The 24,941-nt window shown below is 43.0% G+C and overlaps 1 protein-coding gene across 4 annotated transcripts in view; it reads right to left on the reverse strand.

The window, feature by feature from the left end:
* The window catches only part of EPHA5 (EPH receptor A5), a gene marked incomplete at both ends in the record, with an annotated part of 195,883 nt that overhangs the window by 26,363 nt on the left and 144,579 nt on the right, over positions 1–24,941 (reverse strand). The window contains 6 exons of one of the 4 annotated variants that reach the window (XM_079535086.1): positions 514–699; positions 1,835–1,960; positions 3,693–3,760; positions 10,149–10,214; positions 19,722–19,824; positions 23,776–23,935. In XM_079535086.1, coding sequence (XP_079391212.1) covers positions 514–699; positions 1,835–1,960; positions 3,693–3,760; positions 10,149–10,214; positions 19,722–19,824; positions 23,776–23,935 — 709 coding nt within the window. Of the gene's footprint in view, positions 1–513; positions 700–1,834; positions 1,961–3,692; positions 3,761–10,148; positions 10,215–19,721; positions 19,828–23,775; positions 23,936–24,941 lie in introns of all 4 variants that reach the window. The other 3 variants (XM_079535085.1, XM_079535088.1, XM_079535087.1) reach the window with 3 other exon arrangements.

Raw genomic sequence — 24,941 nt, forward strand, 5'->3', positions numbered from 1 at the left:
TCAGCATTTCTTTTCTCTCATTGGAGCTCATATGGTCTCAAAAGTAAAGAAAAAAAGGCAGGAATAGGAAGTGAATCTGCTGTAAGCACTGAGGGGAAGGCTTGGTATCCTGGCATTCAAAATGGTCCCACGTGGCTTCATTTAATGCAGAGGATGCAACCAAATTATTTGGAAGGCAGAAGTCATGCAGCACGCTCCGCTGGCCCTCAGGCATCCTGTATCCACCATCTACTCCACCTGCACATAGCCAGGCATATAATCTCCCATTTCATTAACTTCAGACCTTTGAATGGGGATTTTCTCAGCCCATATGTACTACACCTTAGGAGTTAATATTTTTCATCATTTCCGTTCCCAGACCTACCAAATATGAAATTTCAGGCAAGGGGAATTTGCTGCTTTTAGAGAAACAATGAAGTGCACGCTGACAACCTGAGTTATCCAGTGCTTCGTCCCCTACCTCTCCCATCAGCCAGTGTTCAAAGACAGCAGTCTGCAGCAGTCAGCACCTACTTTTTGTGACAACACCTTCCAGGTGGATGATGTTAGGGTGGTCAAACTGCCCCATGATGCTCGCTTCTCCCAGGAAATCTCGCCTTTGCTTCTCTGTGTAGCCCACCTTCAGGGTTTTGATAGCCACTGGAAATTCACGTTTTCCCTGCAGTTTCAGCCGTCCACTGCAGACTTCTCCAAATTCACCTTCAGAAAAAAATCAGAAAGTATCACAGTATGCCTAAGGAATGCAGAGCACGTATCTGTTTGTAGGATACTGCCTATCTTCTACAGAAAGCTAATCAAAAATACCCAGGGCTGTCCCACATTTGTGAATATGGAAAGTAGAACATCACTGTGATAAACATCACAAACAGCCAGTGTAGCACACGCCATAAACACAAGAAAACTAGGAAGCTGCAAATCTCAGTCTTTTAGAAAGATAACCAGAGCTGAACGAAACACTCCTGGTGACGGGTTTGATCCCACTCTAAATGTGAGCTGTTCCAGTATGTAATTTTCCTAAATTTAAAGAGCTATGCTCCATATTTCATTGGGCTTTTTCTCATTTCATGATATTTTTGCCTACTAGATGAAAGACTCCTGTCATATCCTGTATCAATGCTCTGTGTAGATAGCTGTAAAACACAAAACAGTTGCTTCTTAACCTTCCTTTGCTAAGTTGAATAGATGGAATGCTGTTACCGTCTTACAGCAACACATACTTTTATGGACTATGCACTCTTTCCAATTTTACAACTACTTTTTTTTTAGAGGTAGCCTAAATGGTTATTTTAGGTGAACAGTAAATTATCTTTAAAAACACAGTATAAGAGGATGCCAGATATTCCCGCTGTTGGATGTGAATCCAAACACACAGCTTAACTTGAGCAGAAGTGGAAACTTAGTCTTTTAACCATGGAAATTAAATGTCTTGGACCTTGGTTTGTGCTTGTTTTTGCCCTTCCCCCTTTTTAAAAAATCTCAGATGAACTTTCAATCTTAATTTTTGCTTCAAGACTGATTTTAATCAACAAGGAGAAAAAGATGAAAGTAGTGCAAAAGAATCTGAACATTAAGTGATTAATTTCTCTTAGCATTCATAGAAGTAACTCAGCTTGGTCCAAACTTGTCTGTTTTCTGCCATTTTTAACTCAGTCACTGAAATTAAAAATTGCAGACAGTGGCAGGTTTGTCCCTGGCTTCTACTGAAACAAGGGTACGCTCCACATACCTTGCAGAGTGCCTAACAGCACAAATATTTCACAGCCCTTTTCTGGTTTCTAATGTTATAAATGCCAGCCCTACACACTGCTAGGGATCACAAAACTCATTTCCATACCAGCTCCAATAACTCTTTCAATGGTTATGCACGAAGCTTCTATTTCCTTGGCAAACTCGTGGACGGCTTGATTAGGGTCCTCGTAGGTGTGGGGATCAATGTAGGTTCTTACACCAGGCAGTTTAACTGCAAACACAAATTAGCGTTAAGAGCACATGACACGGCAGATGAGGATAATAGTCATTTCTATCTCTTGCACTGTCTGCTTTGCCAAAAAACACGGCAGCAGGGAAATCTATTTCTACTGCAAAAATGAACAGATAATGCTTTTTGAATGCTCTCTGAGGATGCCCCGTGCTTTGAAACACTGTGCAAGTGAGCACTTCCAGAAAATGACATTTAGTTTATATGTGACACACGTGCATCTTCATCATATTTAGGAAAACCCATGACAGTGGCCAGCTGGGAAGACAAGCAGCTTGAAGTTCCTTTTGGTGCTGAGCAATGGGCTGGTGCAGGGCCTGGTGCAAACCTGTGCTATCGGGAGACCTAGCTTCGTGCTGAGCAACTGTTAGAGAATGCCTGGGTGACCTTGGGCAGGCAGCTCTGCCTCTGCACACTGCAGTCCCTCATTTGTAATTCTCCCCACTGCAAAGGTTTATAAAGGCTTTGAGGTGTTTGACAGCACTGGAACGAGCCCTGGAAGCTGGTTGTAGCCCAAACAAGCAGCCCTCCTGCAGGAAGGGGACTCCAGGAAGAAGAGCACAAAATGAGGAATGCTGAGCAACAACTTGCAAAGCAAGTCAGACGGATGGCAGTTGATGGAGAGCTGCAATAAGTTATGCCCTACCACTCATATATTAACTAATCAATCAGCCACATTATTTCAGATGGAGTTACTGAAATTTAAATGAACAGAATATTTGCAGTACAAAGCCTGTGGGTTGTACCAGTGTAAATGTAATCAATACCAGGCTTTCTCTACAGGACTCAAGAGGAAAAAAAGTATTTTCATTATCTTTATTATAAGTTTGTTTTGACAATCATTAAGGCTACTCACATGAAGAAATGCTCATCAGTCTAATAAGACAGCTACATTACACAGTGGCTCTTAATTGATTTGCTTCCTGCTGCCTTCATTACATAGCACTAATGGAAATCTGACTTTTGCTCGAGATACGTTTGCCTTTTCCACCCCAAAAGGCACTTTACTGTTACACATCCACAGATCCCACAACATTTTATTAAGGAAGGCTTTTCAGATGCTGCCTTTGAAGGTACCAAAGGACTAACAGTAATTGCAATATGTACTTTTCAGCATCACCACGGAGGCTCATTTATTCAGACCACCTTACAGTCGTTAATATGGCATTTCTGGAAGCTTCCTAAGAGTAAGAAGTGAACATTAATTCCTCATGTCTTGCAGAGGCATCCAAAGCAAAAAGCAGCTGTGGGTCCAGTCCTCACAGCCAGCTGTGGGCAAAGGTTTACAACAGGTATTCTGTACAGATGCACCCAGAGCACACACTGAGAGCTGTGACATGCCAGCCAGGCAAAATTAAAAGCATCTTGAGTCGCACTGTGTATCCCAGCACCATGAAACAAAACAAAATGGCTGGCTAGGCTGATCCACTGCAAACATTCTGTTTGCATCTGTTTGCTCCATCCTGGAAAAAGAATATGTAGGCATGAATAGCTGGGCGCAAATAAGAATTGTTCCAACTCTCACGTCTGCACTCTGTTCTCCGTGAGGCTTGGAGCAGGGGCAGATGGGGACTTACTGAACAACAGAATTATCTGGATTATTTTGTAAATTAACAGCAAAATGATTTCTGGAAAAAAAACAAAACCCTCAGTTGTATTTCTCATTACCAGGCAGAGCAAAAAACACATATATCCATGTTGGAGCTTTACTCACTGTGGCCATTATGAAAATGCATCTTTTCTTCTTCTGGGTCTTGTTTAGCCTTGCTGTAGCCGCACCGCCTGGAAAAAAAAACAACAAGAACAACAACAAAAAAGAATGCTTTTGTCTCTGGAATAGCAGAATCCCCCTCATTACCTCAGTTGGGCAAAGCACAAAAACCCAGAGCAGTGACAAATCCAACCTCTCAAGTGGCTGTTCTGCTGCTGTCCCAGTTTTAGCTCATCAAACTACTTGCAATTTCCCTAATGGGATTCAGGGCCCAAGGCCCACTGATTTTCAATTGGACTTGTGCTTCTAAATCCCACAGATGCCTCTGAAAACTCCATTCTGCCATACATCTAATTTAGCTATTATTATGAAAAAAAAAAAAGCAAGAGCAGGAAGGACAATGGAAGGGGAATGGGATGAAACATTAGAATTGCAGAAATGGGATCTCCTAGTCAACAGAGCTCAAACCCCAGCTTTTGCAGGTACCGTCCTGTATGTACTGCACTGTCCCTTTACACACTGCATTTGCACAGAACTAAAAGTTTTTGGTACTGTAAAAATAGCCTTGTGCCAACATAACATGCAAAATGATAGGGCTAAAACAAAGACTATCTGTTGGCTCACTGCCTTCCAGGGTCTTCTATATACTCCTGGCTCTGACTGGGTTTCCTACACACCTCCTACCTTATTCAAGGGAGCTACCATTCATGCAACCCCAGCAGCAAGACAGATGGAAGGCACACAGTCACTGCCTGACCTATCTTACATCTGCGTTAGCACCAGGCAGTGCAAGGATGCTGCTGGATCCCACAATAGAGCTGTGAACACAGCCATATAGGAGTCACATTTCCCCAGAAAACCTTCCTGTGGCTGCCCTGCCCCGACTCAACCCTCAGCCTTTGCACTGGTTCTCTAGGGGATGCCACCACATCTGCAGTAAGTGGCTACATTTCTGAAACCTGCTTCACATCGATACCACCTTGGAAGCTACAGAGTAACCGCATAGGCAAGGACAACCACTGCACACACACAGGTGTGTACTTTAAAGTACAGGATGAGGTGTGTAGGATGCACATATATCTGTCATTGTTTTCAAGGACCCGATATAATAACTGGATACAGGTACTGAATCATCCTGAAAGCAAACCACATGGACATGAGACATAGGGACATTGCTTGTAAGAGTGAAAAACCTAAAAGCAACGCTCGCAAGCCAGCCAGCACACAGCTGGACAGCTGATGTTACACCTCCAACAGAAAGCCTCGATTTGCCACTTGAAACTGAGAAACTTGGGAGACTTCTCTTTCATCACCCAGGATTTTGGGACAGGGCATGCACACGCTCCAGCATAACTCACAGCAAGGAAGAGTGTATGATTAGCAGAAACAAAACTGCAATTAGGAGGAGGCGATAATAGGCATCTGCATGAAACATGCCCTCAGCGTGAAGTCCTATTACCGTGAACTGCTGTCTGCCTGGTTGCAAGGGGCCGAGCAGCCTTTCGGCTATAGGATTTTGGCACCAGATCTGTGAAACGATTAAAAACAAAAGCCCGGCAAGGGGATGCAGGCAGGGCTGCTGGGCTGGGTCTGGCAGCACTGGGCCCCAGAGTGCTGAGGAGGGCAAAGAAATGTGAGCTATGCGGTTACTGCCAGGAGGACAGCAGGGATGTGGGCTTACCTCCACGAAAGGGAAGATGTGACAAGGCGAGACAGGAAAACAGTAGAGGCAAGTAAAGGGCAATGGATTGCTACAGGGTGCAAAAATAAGGGGAGGGGGAGTGACTAGCAATGCAGGGGCACAAGCACAAAGATGACAAGGCCTCTACACAGGGAGTAATGAGTAAGCAGGCTACCCATGCACGGTGCGATTGCAGCAGCAGTGACAGAACCACAGCCAAGCAGAGACCATTGTGCTCCGAATGCAAAACCAATGACAGAGGCAAAGAACAGCCCAGAGACACAGCTTGTGGGTTATTCCCACTTTGCTCTTGGCATTGCTCTTCTGGCTCTAGCAGCAGCAGTGCCATTTCCCATGCCGAGACCCTCACAGTAAGGGACATTATAAAGGGTATTTTGGTTCTTATGATCTCTGGGTGAAAATGGATTCTCCTCCTTCATCATGCTGTCTTCCCCTGAAAGCCAAGCAACTAAAGAGAAAAGTCTCAGTATCAGTTCCCACTTCTGGCAATCCCAATGTTTCAGCTCTGCAGGTTGCCAGAACTATCAGAATCAGCTTTCTGCAGAACTAGCTTTCTGCACTGGGGTGTGCACGTAAAGGAGAGTGTGGTTTTATATTCAAAAACTCAAAATTCCTCAATTCATCCTTGTTCTATGCACCTAAAGCACATATGCCAACATTGGATTATATGAAATGCAAAAATTTGTTTTGTTCATCTTTTCAAACAAAGGTCCTATTTCTTCCGCAGGTTTAGAGTGCTTCATATAAAACATACTTTTCTACCACTACTCTTTTTACTAAATGTATCTCACTCATCAAGAAGGAGGAGAGAGAGACAGGGAATGTGTGACCACTGATATACAGGGTTCTAAGCACACCATAATAATGCAAAGCACTGTTCTACCACACAGGGGTACACTTAAGGGACCCATGCAAACAAGCTGGCTTTGGCTCTACCCTCCATAGAACAACCCAGAGAAGCAGGCTATGCACATCCTGTCTGAGGCTAAACCTCCTTTCTTCCATTCTGGACCATCAGAAATAAGTATTCTGACTTTCTTCCCTATCTAAATCCCACAAAAACCTGAAATTTCACATTGAAAGTCCCAGTTCAGTAAGTGAATCTAACTAGTAAATGAAATTACATAAATATTCTGGTTTTGCAATATGCTTCTTTGATAGAAAAAGCTCTCATTTGTTTGGGAAAATAATCCGTTTCTGCATGTGTATTTGCTCTTAATTCTTATTGGAAAAACTGCAAGTCTGAAGTCTCTTGATGAAGATTCGTTCTCCAATTTACTGTCATTATACAAAACAGATTTCCTTCATCTTTTCTGTATCACATACAGTGAAAGCAGAAATATTCTGACACTGCCTCCCACTGTGCTGGAGACACTCAGCCAAAGAGTTAATGGAATTGAGCAGCACACCTGGATCTCAGCTCATTTACTCCTGTTGTGGATTTGTCCCAGTTTCTGTCTCTAGAAAACAGATGTCCTCTTTGCACAGCTCTGTGTTGTTCAATAAAAGTATCAGAGGAAAAAAGTGAGACTTCAAATATTCTTCAAGCATCATGTCTTATTTAAAAACTACTTGCAGATTGGCAGGCAGCTCATAAAACATTTATGGAGCAGATTATTAGAGTGAAGTTGTAAAATGATCCCTATATAGGTTTATAAAATATAAAACGGACAGGTAGAAAGATGAAGAATCCAGCTGGGGAAACCAATGCCCTCTGCCTCGCATGATGCCAACTAATGGAGAAGAATCCTTCCAGTGTCAAGAGAGGAGGCAGGAGGCTCTCCCTGGACAGATTGGGATGCTTGCATCTGACCCAGTACTTCAGAATACCTTTGCTGGGTGGTGTGTGGCTCCACAGCCGCCTGGAGCACCCCCAAAAGCCACAAAATGCCAAAGGGAAGGAGTTCCCATGTCTCTGTCTCAGGCCACTACTCTGGTTAAAACTCAATGCAAGACAAATCCAGGAGACTGTCTCTAAAAGCATCTGGATCTCAGACATTCAAGCCCTGGGTGATGATATGGCAGTCTTTGTGTACCTTTTTTTTTACTTTTACAGTAAAATGCCAAAGCATTTCAGCACATGCCCAAAGCATTACTGAAACATGGGGATAATATTTAGTAGTCTTCGATGTGGAAAGGGGCCTCACTTTGTTAGGTTCAGCCAATATCATAAAACAGTTTGGGTCCTGAAGCAGCATGCAAACTGCTGTCCCATTCCTGCAGAGGTTTATACACGTATTCTGTCTCTTACAGACGAGACAAATGAACCCACCGCACTTATCTGAAACAGAAACGAACCCCCACTTGCTTTTCAGGGGTCAGACCTTCACTCAGAAACATTTCTTTTACTGTAAGTCTACTTTAAAGAGTGCACCCAACCACCTTAAGCTGTCATTCTACAAGAGTTTTGCAAGGACCACAGAGTTGCTGTTTATGAGGGGTTAGTGCTCAGTTCAGGCAATTTTTTCTAAGATGTTAAAGCAGTAAGGCTGCATACGTGTTTCAGGGCAGGACAATGTTCCATCCAGAGGAACAAACAAACAGGGCTCTGTCCATCTGGCCAAGGTCCCATCTCCACTGCTTGTGTGGAAACAATAGCTAGTAGGGCAGATAGTTTTACAGTGGATAAATGATGCTGATATTGAGAGCTAAAGGCAAAAATCCTTTCTACAGTGATGTTGGTCCACACCCATAATTCACCTTTGTTGCTTGCAAACCTGAAATGTATTTAGTACCACAAAAACATGGAGTGTTCAAGGGATTACTGTAAAAATGAACATTTTTTCATACTGAGAGTTGTTTTTCTATCCACTTTCCTCCTGCTTTTTTTGATGAGGTATCTGTAATGAGTTACTTCCGTTACACTGGACCAAGTTTTTACCACAAGTAATTTGCAGCAAGACATGTAGCTGGGAATAGCTCCACTCCTCCTCTACCTACTCTCAAAGACCTATAATTTAGAGAACAGGATTCAAAGAGCAGTAAAAGACTGTGAGACAGCAAGCTATGACCTTCAGTTCAGGTCAAAGACACTCCAGATGACTGGCCCAAGAGGAACCAGGGCAGGTTCCCTTCCTGAGGGCTGCTTCTCAATTGCTCTCCCCCCTCCACTGTGCAGTCCTGCAGCTGACCTCCAACTAACTTGGATGCCTTACAAAGGAAGTTTTGAAATTCCAGTAGTGGTATTTTTTGCCTTTAGTCTTTCCCTGCCTTTGCACTGATTGACTCTTTGCCTTCCTAAATCACCACAGGAACAATTAAAAATAAACAAGATACTGTTTCCTTCTCTTTCAGGAAGTGATCTCCATAAATCTCTTTAGAAATGTTGTCATGCCTTCCTATGGCACAGTTGATGACATAAAGTCACTTCTCCCATTTCCCCTCCCAAAACAGCAGCTTGTTGCACATCATTCTCTCTGCAGCTTTGGAGGAAACTTGTGGAGGGCATTTTCCAAGTCAGCCAACTGCTCCTTGCACATCTCTCTCTTCAAAACTGTTCATTTCATTCCTGTTCTGCTCATGCTCTGTTCCTCTGAGACATTTCCAATACTTCCATTGCTGCCCCTCTCTTCTTATAGTCCTAGCTGAGGAAATCTGAAGCACAAATCCCAAAAAGGGACTGCTTGTGTGTTGGAGGTACAGGCATGACAGAAAACAGAAATTCCAGGAGGCGTACGGCAGAAATACACACCAGAAGAGTTTTGCAGTCAAACACTTCAAGCTGAGCAGCTGAGCTTGCTGATGCTGCTCTTAAGCACTCAGAAGTTATGAAAACTAATTTAAAGATACCCCAAAATATTGCACTAAAGGACACAGAAATAGTTCAACTTGGTGACAGCTGTGCTTCACCACCAGAGACCATAAGCCCGCTGACATCACGCAAAGCCTCAGCATCCCCCAGGAAACACAGCAGAGCAGCTTCACATGTCTCACCCAGCTATGCTGCAAAACCTTCAGAGCTTAACAAGTGAGTAGGGCATCTTGGCACTTCGATGATCTCAAGGAGGGATTCAACAGGGGAGATTTTGCAAGACTCCTAGCAGGCTGAGGTTACAGCTGATTCAGAGATGTAAAACACTTTTCCTTCCAGGGAACAACTCAACCCACGTCCAGTCAAACCAAGAGAAATTAAACTCACACTTCCTTTGATGAGTTGGAAAAGAGGGGAGAGTATAAAAGAGCAGAAACTAGTGAGGCAGCCTGGCAAGAGGTGGTGGCAGAACATGACAGCATGCAGCACACACACCCAGCTCTCAGTGCCTGCAGAGATATGGCCAAAGCTTCCAGGACATATCGCTGCAAATAGCACCATGTCATCAGACCAATGACATACAGCTCGTTCCACTGACATGCACATCACATGCCGTTAAATGCCATAACCTGTACATACCCACCTGCCCTCCACCCCTTACAGGGGACAAATACCCCTCTTTTGGTGACAGAAAGCAGAATTTGATGAACTGTCCAGCACGCATGATGTTAAGCTCTGTTATGACACATAACATCTCCAGTGTGTTGTCTGGATCGATCATGGTGTAACGTATCAGATTTCTCCTCTGGGAACCCTGCTCTTGCTGGGGGAACACTCTGCCTTGGGTCATGCTATTTCCAGTTGTTGAGATAGACAAGCTGGATGCAGAGGGCAGATGAGAAAGTGATTTCCAGGGCAATACAAGAAAGGAAGGGAGAGGCAGACTGTGCACAGAAACATGGAGGTGGGACACAAAATAGGAGCCAGCGCAGGAAGGAACACTGACCATATTAGGCTCGGATAGGCAACAGCACGCAGAGAAGAAGCCCACCCACAGCCATGATCGCAGCAACTGAAAAGCAAACAAAAAGGCCCAGGATAAGGAATAATCCCACTGCCCTGGCAATGCCCAAACACATTAGCAACATTATTATACGCCCTTCTTCCCTTCTGTTTTAATTATTATTTGGCTCTTAACATTCTGGGCTGCAAGGATTTCACGGCACAGGCTACTGGTGATAAAAACGCCTTGGAAAAATCAGGTAGATCCCAGTCCTGCAAAACAATTAACCGTGTGCTTCCCATACCTAAGAATCACCATTAAGGTTAATGGCGTCACCCATGTGCTTAAACTTAAACCTTGGAGTAGGCAAAGTGACTATTTCCACAAGCATGTGTGCAGTACTCATACTATCACCTTTAAAACACAAAGCAGTGGATGACTGCAAGCCCTGCTTTTATAGACCGTTATGCATGTACTCACTCAGTCCTTGTGTTTTGCACATGCATCGTGAATCTGCAGGAGCAGAGCCTTGTGAGCTGTGTGAGAGCGTTCAGCCCATGTCAAGTCAAAGCGTGGTGAGCTGAAAGGCACCATGTGCTCACAGCTCACTTTCAGAGGCTGCCAAGCCATTACGTTTATCAGAGTATGTATTTGCCTGGCATCAGCCTGTACCTCAGCAATTACCCTTCAGCCTTGTCAGAGAACGTGCCATGGACAATTTTCTGTCAGCAAGACTATTAAAGTGATATATCCAAAAAAAAGATCATAGGGCAGAAGAAACAACAGGAAGATCTTCAACAGCATACACAAGCACAGGCTCAGCAGTGTAGACCCCAGCTAAAGTCAGATGATGATCTCTCATTATTTCTCCTAAAACCATTCTGTGTTCTTGGAAAAATAAAAATTGTGCCATTCTGAGTTTTAAACTACACCCTACGATGCCTAAACACATTAAAATAACCTATTTAGACAAAATTAACATTCTGCAACTGCACCATCTTAAATTACGATGCAAAATAACTTCAGGCATGCAATGATTTACAGAATTATATACTGGATTATGTGCTTACTTAAATTAGAACTGGTGAAGAATGGCTCTCTAAGCTCCTTTCACATCAACACAACAACTCGCCAGCATTTTATAAGCAGTAATGTCTTTTTTTTTTTTTTTTTTTTAATTTTTCACTATAATTGACAATATTTGGTATTTTCATAATGCCCCAGATTGTGGAGTCATTAATATGGAAGAAGCTCAGCTTTCACTAAATCTCTTGATCCAATTTAACCCTGGATGTCCACGACTCAAAAGCCCCAGAAAGGCCAAAAGGAAGCAGTGATTAATTTGTTTTGTGTCAACTCTGCTTTTTAATGGGTTCAACCTCACAAGATCCGAGTGCAGACAGGTCTCTAAAAAATCACTACAGCTATGATAACTATAACCACTCCCCAGTTAGCTTACATTTTAGCAAGGAGTGCTTTTCCCCCCTCAGGCATTTTCTAACAGTTGATGTCACCAGTTGTTCCCACACTGCTCAGCATAAAAGTTAAGGTTTTTGAAACAACAGTTCAATTAACCAAAAAGCAATGACTTCCATACAGTTAAAAGAGCTCAATAGTTTCTGAAACAAAGAAAACTACTCAAGCACCTCATCAGAAACTGAGCTGCTCTGAAATAAAACCTGCTCCCAGCACTGAACCCAGAGTACTTCAAATCCCGTGCTCCTTCGAGGTAGAAAAAAAGCTCAAGTGCAAGGGAGGTATGCCTTGATACAGCCTCACTCCTGCACTCCAGTCACACAGTGCTGTGCTGTGTCGCTTTGGGTCAAAATACTCAAAAGTACAACATGAGGAAAAATCTAAAGCTATTAGAAACAAACCAAATTGGTTCGGTGAACAACGAAAATCACTTCCCAGTCCCAGGAGCACCTGCAGAGGTAAGTCAATGGAGTACTTAAGCCTGAGAGTGCAAAGTATTCATTATTGCTCACGTTAAAAAGACATCTTGATTAGGCAAAGATAAAGATATGAAAATTCTGAGGGCAACAGAACTGCACATTAAACAGCAGCAAACCCCTCATGCACCATGCCCCGATGGTCACCCCAGGAGGAGCAGAGTTTCCTGGTCTCCTCGCACCATGTGGGGATTTTTTTAGTTTAGAACCTGAAGATTTGAAAGTAAATGTTTTCCAGACAAGATCAAATACTGTGATGAGGTAAGAGATCACCATGCAGTGAAACACGTCTGGACTTCTTCGAGGTTTTAACATCTTTAACCAGCAAGCAGACCTTCACTGGGAAGTGATCGGACTTGAGGACCTCAAAAATACCTGTGCACAAGCACTGTCTCCTCCAGCCTTACTGAACCAACCAGCAAACCAATGGCTGCAGATGGTCAGAGACCAGGCTGGGAAACCTGGGCCTGCAGCACGCCCTCTTAGATCACCGCTGGCAGAGCTGGACCTGCCAGCATGGCCCAGCTGCTTGGCTCGACCCAATTACCATTTTCAGCGATCTTGAACAGGCAAAGCTAACAGTTCTCCAGCTCCAGCAAAGGTGACCCCACTCATGCTCATGTGGTTTGCAAGCACGAGTGTCCAGAGAGTAAACTTTTAATAAACTGGTGCTAGGAGTACTGAACACCCCTGGCACTGTTTCAAACCCTGAACTATATGCTTTGTTAAGGAAATATATAAGATAGGCCACACGACTGAAGGAGCGCCTTCAATGAATGTAATTAATTTACCACAGGTCTGCAGATGACCCAGACAGCATTTGGAATTAAACTAAATTTCTAGTGGCAGGATACATCTCAGCGAGACTGCTATACTGAGCTAAGGCTTATAAAAGTTATAAGTTGAAGACTTGAAGTCATGATAAATGAAAGCCTCATCCACTGCTTTTAATAAGTTGCTCTAATGGGATGTTCTTTAGAGGTTTGTGATTAGAAACCGCAATATTTGAGGATTTCTGGGAAGATTTTTCTAATCCTTCCTGCAGCCTTGAGCAATGCCCATGATTGCTTCCTGCATCTCCAGGTCAGAATGTCAGCTCTGCACCGAGCACCTCCGGACTCAACGTGCTTGCTTCAGTCACCAGAGAAACACCATTACTCACTGCCAACTGCAGGGAATATATTTATACTTAGCCCAGACCTATGTGATGTTTAAGTAGTCACCTCCTCTTCCTATTGAGCTATGTGTAGTTCACATGTTAAGGCATGTCTCTTAGTGACAGACAATAACTGAGAATGCAGAAGTCCAAGCAGGCAATATATACACAATCACTATGGGAAAAGAGAGCAACACTTCCAAGGAAAGGAAGCACACTTGGAAACTTTCCTTGCAGTACACTCTGAAGCCACAGAAAGTGCAGATAACCTTTTCTGCAGATAAGAGCCCAAGTGCTGCAACATGGTGTGCCTCCAAGAGAGATCACACTTCCTACATCTAGTGTCCAATGGAGAATGGAATATTCACATATTCAGAGGAGCAGCGGGACAACAGCCTGATTTTCTTCTTCATCCTCTACCCACTCCACAGCCAAGAGAGACACTGTAAAACTCTACTTCAAAACAAGCACATACGGGGCTTTCATCAGCGCTTGGCAGCAACTTGGAGCTGCTACTACAGAAATCAAACTGCATTTTTAGCTTGAAAGGCATTCTAGTTCTCTTGTCCAAGTGGAAAAAGGACTTCCACAATACCATCAAATGCATCATCTGGATGAGGAGCTTTGGCTGTACTCTCCCACATTTCCCTAATCAGACAGAGCTTATGCCAATCAGTTTTCTGTTTGTGGTGGTTCTTCTGTCCACTCACTCAGCTGTTACTGGAATAATTCATACATTCTTGGAGCTTAATTTCTGATCGAGCCAAGGTCATCTGAAAGCAGATTAGCCTGGGTCCCTAAGTTCTTCTCTAAACTGCAGCAACTTAGACTGGCTTACTGTGTGTTTGTACAGAAGTACTAAGCCCACAGTTGTTCAGAAGGAAAAAGAAATTGGAGCAGGCAAAGGGCAAAACTGATCTAGGTAGCCTACAGGCAAAACATTAGATGTAAGGACTGTGGGCAGCTTATTTCCACACCAGCTCTGGGCTGGTGGACCTGTAGAGAAAGGAAAGTACCGGAGTACTTCTTTTTTGGAGAGGGAAACTGAGCAACAATGCTGCAAACACTCCTCTCCTGCAAAAGGTAGGAATAAAGAGCAAAGAGGCTCCTAATGTGATGGAGATAGTAAAAACACTGACCCAAAAGCAGGTGGCACTATACCCTGCCTCCTCTTGGTAGATGGAAATCCTGAATTGGCAAAAGAAATAGTTTCTCCAGCAAAATCCTTCCTGTTGGCAGATGGATTACAGGGGATATTTGGCAACAGACACTATCAATAAAATGGCTACAGATCATGGGAGACAATGTCCTGTAGGAAGAAGGAAGAATAGGTAGGAAAGTAGAGATAAAAATCCTCTTTAAAGTCACAACTAACAAAAACTGTGACTCATGCTGGAAAAATTCTCTCTATGAAAAATGTTACGTATGACCTGTCTCCTGTTTCCTATGGAAATATTGAAGAAGTGAACTATTTTAAGCCCTGACACATCTTGGAAAAAGATGTGGCGGGTCAGGAGGGGGCTGTGGAAAAATTCATTTTGACCTTCCACATCACAGAAGGCTGCACATGCTGGCTTGGGACCTGGGATACACACCACAGTCCTCTCAACCTCTCTACTCTATGAAAGTCACTTTTTAACAAGATGCACATATTTGTGTCCAGAAACTAGCCCTCTGCCACCACAGGGGCTGATATTTAAAAGTCTAAATCAGCTAAGGTCAAGGATGGATACTCCAGTGCAGAAGCTTTTAATTGCCAACACCCAGGTGGGAAGATTTGTCTTTGCTTTGTCTTTCCAAAGCTAGTTTCTTGCCAGAAGAAGTTTCTTGCCTTTCTATGTATGCACAGCACAGAGAGAGGTGCAATTTTTTGCTGCTTCAAATTTATTTTTCTTAAGTTCTATAAAAACCTCTGTCCAGTTCTTTGAAAGATCACTTTAGATTGAAAAGTCAACCATAATGGGTAGATGGCTATAAATGCAGATACACAGTTCACTTCTTAGTTATTTTGAGCAGCTTTCGCAAACATGCTTAGCACCGACCTAATAGCATTCCCATTTTACTCTGTAAAAGCCCATTCCTTTGTTTAATACTGCAAAGCTCTATTGCCTGGAGGATTGCAGGGAGCTGCAGTTTCTGAAGATTGACCCCAATATCCCTTCAGTTTTGTAAACAGCGCCGGAGGGACAATGCAGGGAAAACTGCTCTGGAGCTCTGGAGCAGTGGGTCTCCCTCCCAGGCTGATGGAAACCTGCTTTGGCTGGGCTGTACCCTCACCTCCTGTCTGGGTTTGTAGGATTTGAGGGCTGATACCACAACAACAGATGCAGCACCTCATTCCCTTTGCGTTGTGTAGCACACATCCTGGCTACTGGCATTGTCTGACAACTGAAGCAAAAGTCTAACAATTTTAAATTAGTATATACTTCAATTATGTACAACAATGCAAGTGCTAACTGATTCAAGCATTGCTAAGAAAGCAAAATTTAGCCCTCCTGTATCCGTAAAATGTATTCTGCTGTTGAGAATAACACAGTCCTTAGAAAACAAAGATAATAACTCTATGTTCTTTAATTTAATGCTTGTTTCTGGTTTAATAATAGATTTTCAATCCACTTTTCTTTTCTTGCCCAGACAAGTACAGTCTGATTTAGTGAATCTCTTTGATTTGTAACCCTGATTGTTATATAATTAATATGCCCTTGATGCACAGAGCAGGAGACTTCAACGGTTCCCAGCTATTTTGCTTAGCGGTATTTATGACCTTGGTCAGAGGACACATTATTTACAGGAAGCGTTTTCTTGAGCATCTGCAAGTACATCAGCTCGGAAATGCAGTTTAATTGTTTAGGGCAAAGCGCATTCAGTTTCAAATTCCCAGGAACCTCCAGCTTCAGAAACAAAGCTCATTTCCACAGATGGACGCTGGCTTGTGGAAATGCCACTGTGACTAACGTTCAGTTGACCTTTGGTTTAGGGCCAGCAGCCAACGGGAAATGCCAAGCTGTTATTTACATTTGTTCAAAAGAAGCGAGAAGCTGCAGAGATAGTTGAAAGCAAAAAGGGAAAAGGTGTGGAAACTTCTGCCTCCAGGGCTCCAACAGAAAGTAAAAAGCCTATAGAGCTAGCAAACTCCTGAGGCCTACTGCTAGGAAATTACTTTCTGAACTGCAAGCATGAGGAGGCCTGCTCTCAAGTCCCTGCACTCTTCTGCCAGTTCCACCAAGTACTCTCAGTGCCCTGCCTCCTGAGATGCTTGCTTTTGTCCAGCACGTGGGAGGGCTAGCACAAAGAGATATACCATAGAGCATCTCATAGAGCAATATCCTAATTCTGAGGTGCCTAGGAACTCCCATGGTGCCTGAGAACAGCATGGAGTCAGAGATGAGGTGCTCATTTGCAGCAGTGCCAGGCTATGTCCTCACTGCGGCAGTCTGAGAGGTTTCTCTTGTAGCTTTGCTGTCGGACACTACCTGCCCTCCTACATTATGCAGAGAGGAGAAAGTGCTTGGACTCTGCACAGCTTGCTCAGCATGGAAAGCAGCGTGATTTGAGCTGGAGCAAATCCTGGAGTTCAAAATGTCTGTTTTTCTAAAAGTAATTACAAGAAAGAAATAGAAAAGAAAATGTAACTCCCTAGTACTAAGCGCTGGAACACATAACCTCTCTAAAGATAAAGGAAAGTCTTCCAGAAACGGAAACAGGTTACAGCTTCAGAAAGGGATTATCCTATGATTTGGAATGCATTTATCATCTCTGCAATGTCACAGCATGAGAGTGACTCCAGGAATTGTCTTGAAACTGTATCCAAGGCAGAGCTGCATGACTGACACATTTCATTGGCATTTCTGCTTCTTTCAAACAGGAAAAAATTTTTTGTTTTGCTTTCAAATCGGCTGTCAGCTTTCTCGGTTTCTGGGTTTATTTTTCTGCTTTGAAGAGTTACTCTGCACAGTAGACAGGCTTTAAAATACACAGGAACTCAGAGTGGCCAAGAACTCCTGCAGTGTTGAAACTAATTTTCTAATGACAGACCAAACTTTGGTGCTAGAGGCTCCTCTACCTCCAGCAGAGAGACTGGGTTCTTCCCAGTCTAGCAGAAGGATTAAAAATCTGAAAATGGATGTAGGTCCTCTTTTGTTCCCCGGAGACAGCGCAACCCATGGAGATGTAGTACCTGTAGGTCTGCAACAGCAGTCTCAGGCCAAGGCCCATGTCAAACTGGGATAGCAGCTGCTTCAAATGAAAGTTTATCTTCCTTAACCATTTCTTCACAGCTCATTCCCAGGCAGGCCTATCACAAGCCTGCTTTGCTTGGTTCTCCATCCAGATAGCAGAGAGAATGAATGTAAACCAGCAAACTCCTCCAATCCCTTCTACACTCAGGGTGGTACCATGGAGAAGCTCCCAGGAGCCTACATCTGCCTGGAGTTTCATGCAGAATGGTGAGAGTACGGGACAGGAAGATTAAGGCAGCAGTAGAGGAGAGGATAAAACTCCAGCAGTCAAGGACTTTACAGATATGTTGAGGGATAAAGAGCCAAGAGGAAGCACACATCGTGGAAAGCCCATCAGGGCAAAGGACAGAAGGCCGTAGCTAACAAAATTGCTGATAAATGGCTCAGTTGTGCAACTGCTTGCTCAGATCTGAGCAGGGTAGGAATAAAAAAGGCCAAGTGCAAGTGCATGTCCTCAACAAAGGGATCCTTACCATGTCCAATGCCTGTGGGAAGAGCAGCAGCCACTAGCTGCCACAGGATACAGCTACAAAAGGACGTGTGTCCCTCCACCTGAGATTCATGCCTAAAGGCTCCTTTTGCAGATGCAAAAGCTACATCCGCAGCTTTTCTGCAGTCACACAAATGTTGCTCCCTGTCTGTGTTGATAAAAACAAGCACTGAGGCTGACGGAGGTCAAGTCCACATCCCTCTGTCTGACTGGAAAAGGATCTGACCCAAACCCTCTGGCCTTTAAAGAGGGATTTGAACACTAGCTCACAGAGTTTAGAGTCAGACAGCTTTTTTTTTGCCTACAGCTTTCCTGGAGCCACCAGTATAACCATTTATACTCTGCCCCCCGCTGCTACTTGCTTCTCATGCAAACCAGAGCATTTACTTTGCTATTTTTAAGCCCAACAAGTCTCTCAAAACGGATGACAGGAGCCTGAATAGCTGAGTTGCAAGTGTTCGTCAGTTTCTGACCTTTACTGGAGAGGAGTCTGGCATCCACTTACCTGTCAGGACAGGAAATAACTGTGCCTTTCTACAGATGCTGTATGACTGGGGACAAAGCTGTTCAGCCTGGCTGGATTTCACTGTGGTGTGTTCACTGACAAACATTTGCAATTCCTCTTTGAAACAAGACTCTCAGCTGATATGTTCAGCATCAGTGCAGTTCCTCTGCCAGTACCTTTTAACTATTACTAGCACAATGTCTTGCTAGCACAATGTCTTGCGACATATAGTCACGTTGCTAGACCCAAGCTCGAGAAAGCAAGACTGAGGGACTTTCTAAGCCAAAGTGTTTATTTTGCTTTGAAAACAAATTCAGTATCACCAATAGATGCTATGCTGGCATGGCACCTCAGACTGCTATGCATGAATGACGCTGCTCTGTTTGACTGCTGCCATTAAAATAAATGCACTATGTTTTGACAGGTACTGCACTGACTGCGAAGAATACATATGTAGTATATGAAAAATTGTCTTGTGTGTTGGCTGCTACATAAGTTTAGTGACGTAGTACAAACTGATCCTGACATAAGCTAGATTTTCCCCCAATACGACAATTCCTTGTTCACCAACAAGTTCTATCAACTCCCATTACAGTTGTCAAAGATTGTATAGTCCAGCCTTTTATCACTTGCCTATGTTTAAGCACATGAGAAGTCTATGGGATTGTTTGATAGCTTAAAGCTGAGCAATTCCCTCTACGTGAGGATCTCTCTGCATAATTTATTAGCGCATGGGGAAAATATTAGCATCCTACACATGAAAAATGAAATCCAGACCTGACCAAACTTAGGGCACTTAGCCATTTGGATGGAATTCTTCTCTTTTTCTTCACAAGTGTTTTCCTGAAGTCACACTTCCTCTGCGAGAAAAGCCCACTGCAAGGTCTGAGTGCAAACATATGGGCTTTAGAATATTTAACCTATTACAAAAAGTTCTGCTTATTTTTAAAGCAGAAATAGGAAAACACTCCAGTGAGAATCAAATAAAATGTAATAATCAGGGCCAGTCTACGCAGAGATGAAAATCATTGGAAGTGAACTACATCTGTGAGCACACATTCGCGATTCCTGTCTGTCCAAACAGATCAATCAGCCCACCCTCATGCTGCTTTACAGCACTACTGCTTGACAGCTCTGTTCACATGCTGCTCTCGCCTCAATTGTGCTAATCAGCTGGCCAGATAAAAGTTATTACAAAAGTTGGAGAAGTGTAAATACACAGCTTCTTCTCTTACCTTCCACTGAGAAGGAAACCGATAACAACAGCCAGCAGAATAACTCCCACTGTTACAGACACAACAATTATAGGAATCTGGCTCTGGTCACTGGATGCAGCTACTGCTGAGATGAAAAACAGAAAATGGAGATTAAGGTTAAAATTATAGTCAGCACTTGCATGGGTCTTTCTTGTGAGGCTGTCAATGAGGTTTCAGTCTTACCAGTTCATTTTTTCTTTCATGGTTTGTGCTTTCCCCCTTTGCTGTCTGTTTCTACTTTGGAAGGGAAATGGTTGGAAAAGAACCAAAACACATAAAAAACCAAGCCAAAACCCAAACTAAATTGTATCTCATCACTGAATTCAGAAATTAAGTGCTAAAACAACTCAGCTTTTGAGAGAGCAAGCTGGAGTTCGTCCTTCCCAGGTCAGCTGCATTGGAAATCCCACAGATAAAAAACAAAATAGGCAGAGAAAACATTCATGGAATAATATTGCTGCAGTTTCTAAATAGGCGATGTGAACAAGATCTGAGACAATTAGCATTATCTGTGCTTCAAGAAGCTATAAACAATTAAACCCAAATTCCCTATACCATCTATATAATACAGCCAGAAGATGGTTACTGTAAAATAGGAATCCGCTAAGACACACACACTGCTTGGTCGTTTTATCTGCTAAGGAAAGTGTAACTGTGCCAGCCCATGCCTTGTAAAAATCCCTCCTGACAAAATGCAGTAGATGAGTCCCATGATAAAGACACAAGCAGAAAGGTCAGGAAATCTGTGTTCAAGAACCAGGTTTTGCCATATGTTAACTATGTTAAGCAGGTGAGTAGATTCTGGTAAAATGGAAATGCTAACAACACCCATACTGTGCTTATCTGCTTAATACCGCAGGGGAAGGGCCCCACCTCTCCCTAGAGATTTGCACACTGTGATTCCCAAGCAGAAACCTAAGCCTTCTCACTTTCCTCTCTCCACCACCAGCTACTCAGCTGTACATCCCTGCTCTGGGGTACAGATCTGGCCTCCTCCCCCATAAACACATTTGGCTGTTGTACGGGACAAACCTCGCTATAGCTGCTGACGGGGTTAGGAAGTGCCTGCCTTAGTCCCAGATGCAACTCCAGCCACTCCAGGGAGAAGCAGAAATTGATTTCTGAGCTGCAGAAGACCTTTAACCAAATGACAGAAATAAAGGGGGTCCTTAGCACAGGATTAATTTTATGGAGGCTATAAAATAACTGAATAGAGCCCCAAATTAATTGTTAAAAAAAAAAGAAAGAAGAAAAGGTGAGGCACTGAGCATGCAACGGGTTTCAAGTAGCTCTTTCTACGGGAGCTCTCCAGTGCTTGACTGCAAGTGATGTGGGCTTAGGAACAGCAAATGATTTCAGAATGACTGGCCCAATACGTTAAAATTTAATGTTAACTGCTCCAAACCTGTGCTATCATCCAGAGATTTTATTAGCCTCACGAATTTATAGAAGTTCCTTAAGATGATGCTTTATTGCTTTCTTGGCAAAATAATTAAAAAGAAAAACATTTAAAGGAGGGCATTAAGCTATTACTCTGGAGGTTTTTTGCACAGCTCGAGGGATGGCAAAGTAAGATGGACCCTGCTGTGATTTAGGGTAGAAGGGGAGCATGAATTTGTAAACCGATCTGGAACCTTGCAGCCATGTGAAGGAGGGGATTTGCATTAGCCTGCCTCTGTGACAAGATCCTGCTCCCTCCTGAGTGATCAGCTGGACTAATTCACCAATACAGCATAAAAATAGCTTTGGGCAGTGTTAGTCTGTGCCCAGATCAGGGATGAGCTCTCTGGCATTCAGAAAGGGGGAAGCATCAAGTGGGCACACCCAGCTACAGCTTCCACCTAAACATGAACTGCCATTGAAAATTGCCGATCTGGCTCCAGTGCAGCGCTTTGCAGAACTGCACATTCAGGCAAGAGTATGTAAAACAAAGCCAAAGTTTGGGAAAAGAGATGAGTCCTGATGAAGTTTCAGGTTTTCTCATCCCCTCCACTTCTCAATACTTAGATCACTCAGCTGTTAGCCATTGCTGTGATAGTTCCTCCAAACGTATACAAACAAATTTACAGAAACACTGTGAACTGGAAACAAAATATGTTGCTTGGTCCAAACAATTTTGGAAGGTGAGTAGATGCTTCATTCCCCCAGCAGTAACTGGAAGGCTTGTGTTTGTGCCTGAATCAAAATTAATTGGTTGGGCTCTCCAAAATGTTCAGTTCTGAACTCCGACATCGCACTAGGACTTCAGACTGCACTTGCTTTCAAAGCATCTGTTTCTCTGGGATGCTGGAACACAGGAAAGCAGTGGGGAGTCTGCTCACTCTTCTGGCACTAAGGCTGACTTTGTATAGCGTTTTGGGGGAGGAAAAAAACACTCTTTTTGAGAGGTCTAAAATGTCAAATGGAGCTTCATTTGTGCAAGGTACTGAAGCTTACTTTACATTTCACAAGAAGCTTTGATGAATTATCACTATTTTAGGACTAGAATTGCAGGAGATTATGGCACTGGATCAAATGTGCATGCATTTAATAAAGTATTTCACTAATATTCTGGAATACTATTAGTTGAATTATTCTAACCTAGGAACGTTCCAGCTGCTAGCAAAATTTTTCTAGTATAAACATGGAGTAATCTTCAGTCTAACACAATTCTGTTGTTACTTATAGGATTAATGCTTAACACAATAAGAAATACATTAAATGGACCATTTTTATAGTATTATTACTTGCATCATGGTGCTATTTGCACTATATTAGTTCAAGCATTGGCTCCACAGCTGTATCTGTACAAATATCGTGATTCCTTTAAACATCTATGATGACTTCAAAGGTGGCATACGTTGAAATGACAACTTCCTATCTTTTTCTCAAAGAGCTGATGATGAATTTTATATGAACTAGAATACCAGCAATTGAAGTATTGATGAATTTCAATTTCTGTGGAAAACACAGAATCAATTGGCTCTTTTCCACAGGAATAAACTGAGCATTTTCACTGTATATTTTCCTCTTCTGCACAATTAGTATACAAGATTATTAGATGATGGTTGTACAAACTGGAAAAGACATAAAAATTACATATTTTGGAAGTGCATCTTTGACGCCTCAGCAAAAATCTGGCAGTCAGGACGAAAGGAGTTCAGCCATGCCTGAACCCATGCGAAAGAACAGCTGGACAACTGAACACAACCCTCAGCAGCTGGGTCTCATGCTCTCAGCCCCAAATCTGCTTCAGAACACAGACCCGAGTGATCAGATACACTGAAAGAAAAAGCAAATAAATTCAAGCTCCACAAATTTTTAACAGGCCAAGAGAATTCCTATGCCGGCAGTGCACATTTTCATTACTTCTGATCACAAGTCAAATTCCTTGCCTCAAGGCTGTGGCACTGACAACCATCAGAAGCCATCTTTCAACTTGACAGTAACTTGCATCAAAAGATGTGAATGCTGGCTAAATTTTTCCCCTCACAAAGATGCCCCATTTCAGGATAAGAATCCTTTTCCCCAGATGTAATCAACAGATACTTAATAGAGAGCTCAGTGTCCTGTGCTGATGGCCACAAAGGGTGTGGAGAAGGTTTGAGCCCTCTCTTCCTGCCACTCTGGCCTTGTCCTCCCTCACTAGTACTGCATGTTCCCCTCTGTCTATTGGGAAGGAGTACAAGAGTGGAGCTGAGAGTATCTCCACCTTCTCTAACTCACTGGCAAGCCAATAGCAACCATTCAACATTAACATCTCTCCCAAATACAGGGCTTTTCTAAGCCAGTTCTAAGCTTTTCTAAGGCATTTCTGGAGCCTAAAAATCTCCTGGTGCCTCAACTCCTGCCCCAACGTGTGAAACAAGGAGGCAAGGGCAGATGTGTTACGCCTAGTGTACAGTCATGGTGTGTCCGATGCATAATAACTCAAGGAATGAGACCAGAAAGGAGAAGAGCACAAGACCAGCAGAACTCCCTATGAAGGTATCAACTGACTCCTTGCTGGTAGCCATTTCAGGGTCATGAGCTGACAGCAATTAAAAGGACTTACACACTGGGCTGGTTTCAAACTCAAATCTTCGACTGAAGCCACCGTAGCCAGCAGCTGTCCGGGCACGGATCTGGAAGACGTATGCTGAGCCTGGTTTCAAGCCATCTGCCGTAATCGTGGTCTCTTTGGATTTGATGATGGTGTAGCTTGTTTCCTGATCCTTTTCCCAACCCCAACAAAAAACACGAGTTCAAACACATAAATACTGGCTCTAATGGAACAGACTCTTAACAACTCCCACAACAGTATTACAGAGAATTAATGAAATACACACTTTTAAGGATCTCTTCCCCTTGAAATAACCCTCTGAAGGCCCTTCCAACAGTACAAAAGGAGAGATCTGTTTTTCCCTTGTCCTGTGGCTTTTATAGCCAATGACTCCAGGAAGTGTGCAAGGTACTTTCCACCCATAAATAACAACACATAGGACCAGAACTGGCACTGTAGTGGGGGCAGCTTTCTGTCACGCTGGATGTGCACGTCTTAAAAGGCAGTGCAGCTGGCATAGAGATGCCTGGAGCAAATGAGAGGTTCAGACTACAAACAAAAATCAGTCCCAAGGCACTGGAAAGCAGAAAACAGTTCCTTTACCTTAAAGAGGGATTTTGATTTATAGCAAAAACTAGCGCTCAGTAATGTAATTAAGCCTAAAAGAGAATCATATATTATACATTGTACAACTTTATGCTGGCATTTCTAGAGCCACGAATTAGATCTTGGCCAGGAACAGCCAACTAAAACTACAGGAAGATAACTAATTTTGCAGTGTTCTTCTGAAGAAATGAACTTGAAGAAAATTCGCTTGAAATAAATCTTAATTTAAATCAGTTTCTAATGTGAAAGAGTTTCAGTTCTTTGATTAAAATTTCACTCAAATGCTTAGTAATTACTCTTAGAATTATTTACCGTAACACATAATCTTGACAAGAGCTCATAAATTAAGGACTACAAACTAGGAAACTGCTTTTTATTCACCATACCCTCTCAAATCTAAATTATTATGAAGTAAACAGCAGTCTGGGGCAATTTTCCACCAAGATTTCTGCACCTCTATTAGGATCTGAACTCACTGTTCTTTTTCTTTCCCACTTAATGGGCAACTTTCCACAGAGAATAACACATCTGTCTGAGGCCCTGGGAATCTCCAAATGTAGGATCACCTATTT

Source organism: Tetrao urogallus (assembly GCF_951394365.1).
Source record: "Tetrao urogallus genome assembly, chromosome: 4".
Classification (NCBI taxonomy): domain Eukaryota; kingdom Metazoa; phylum Chordata; class Aves; order Galliformes; family Phasianidae; genus Tetrao; species Tetrao urogallus.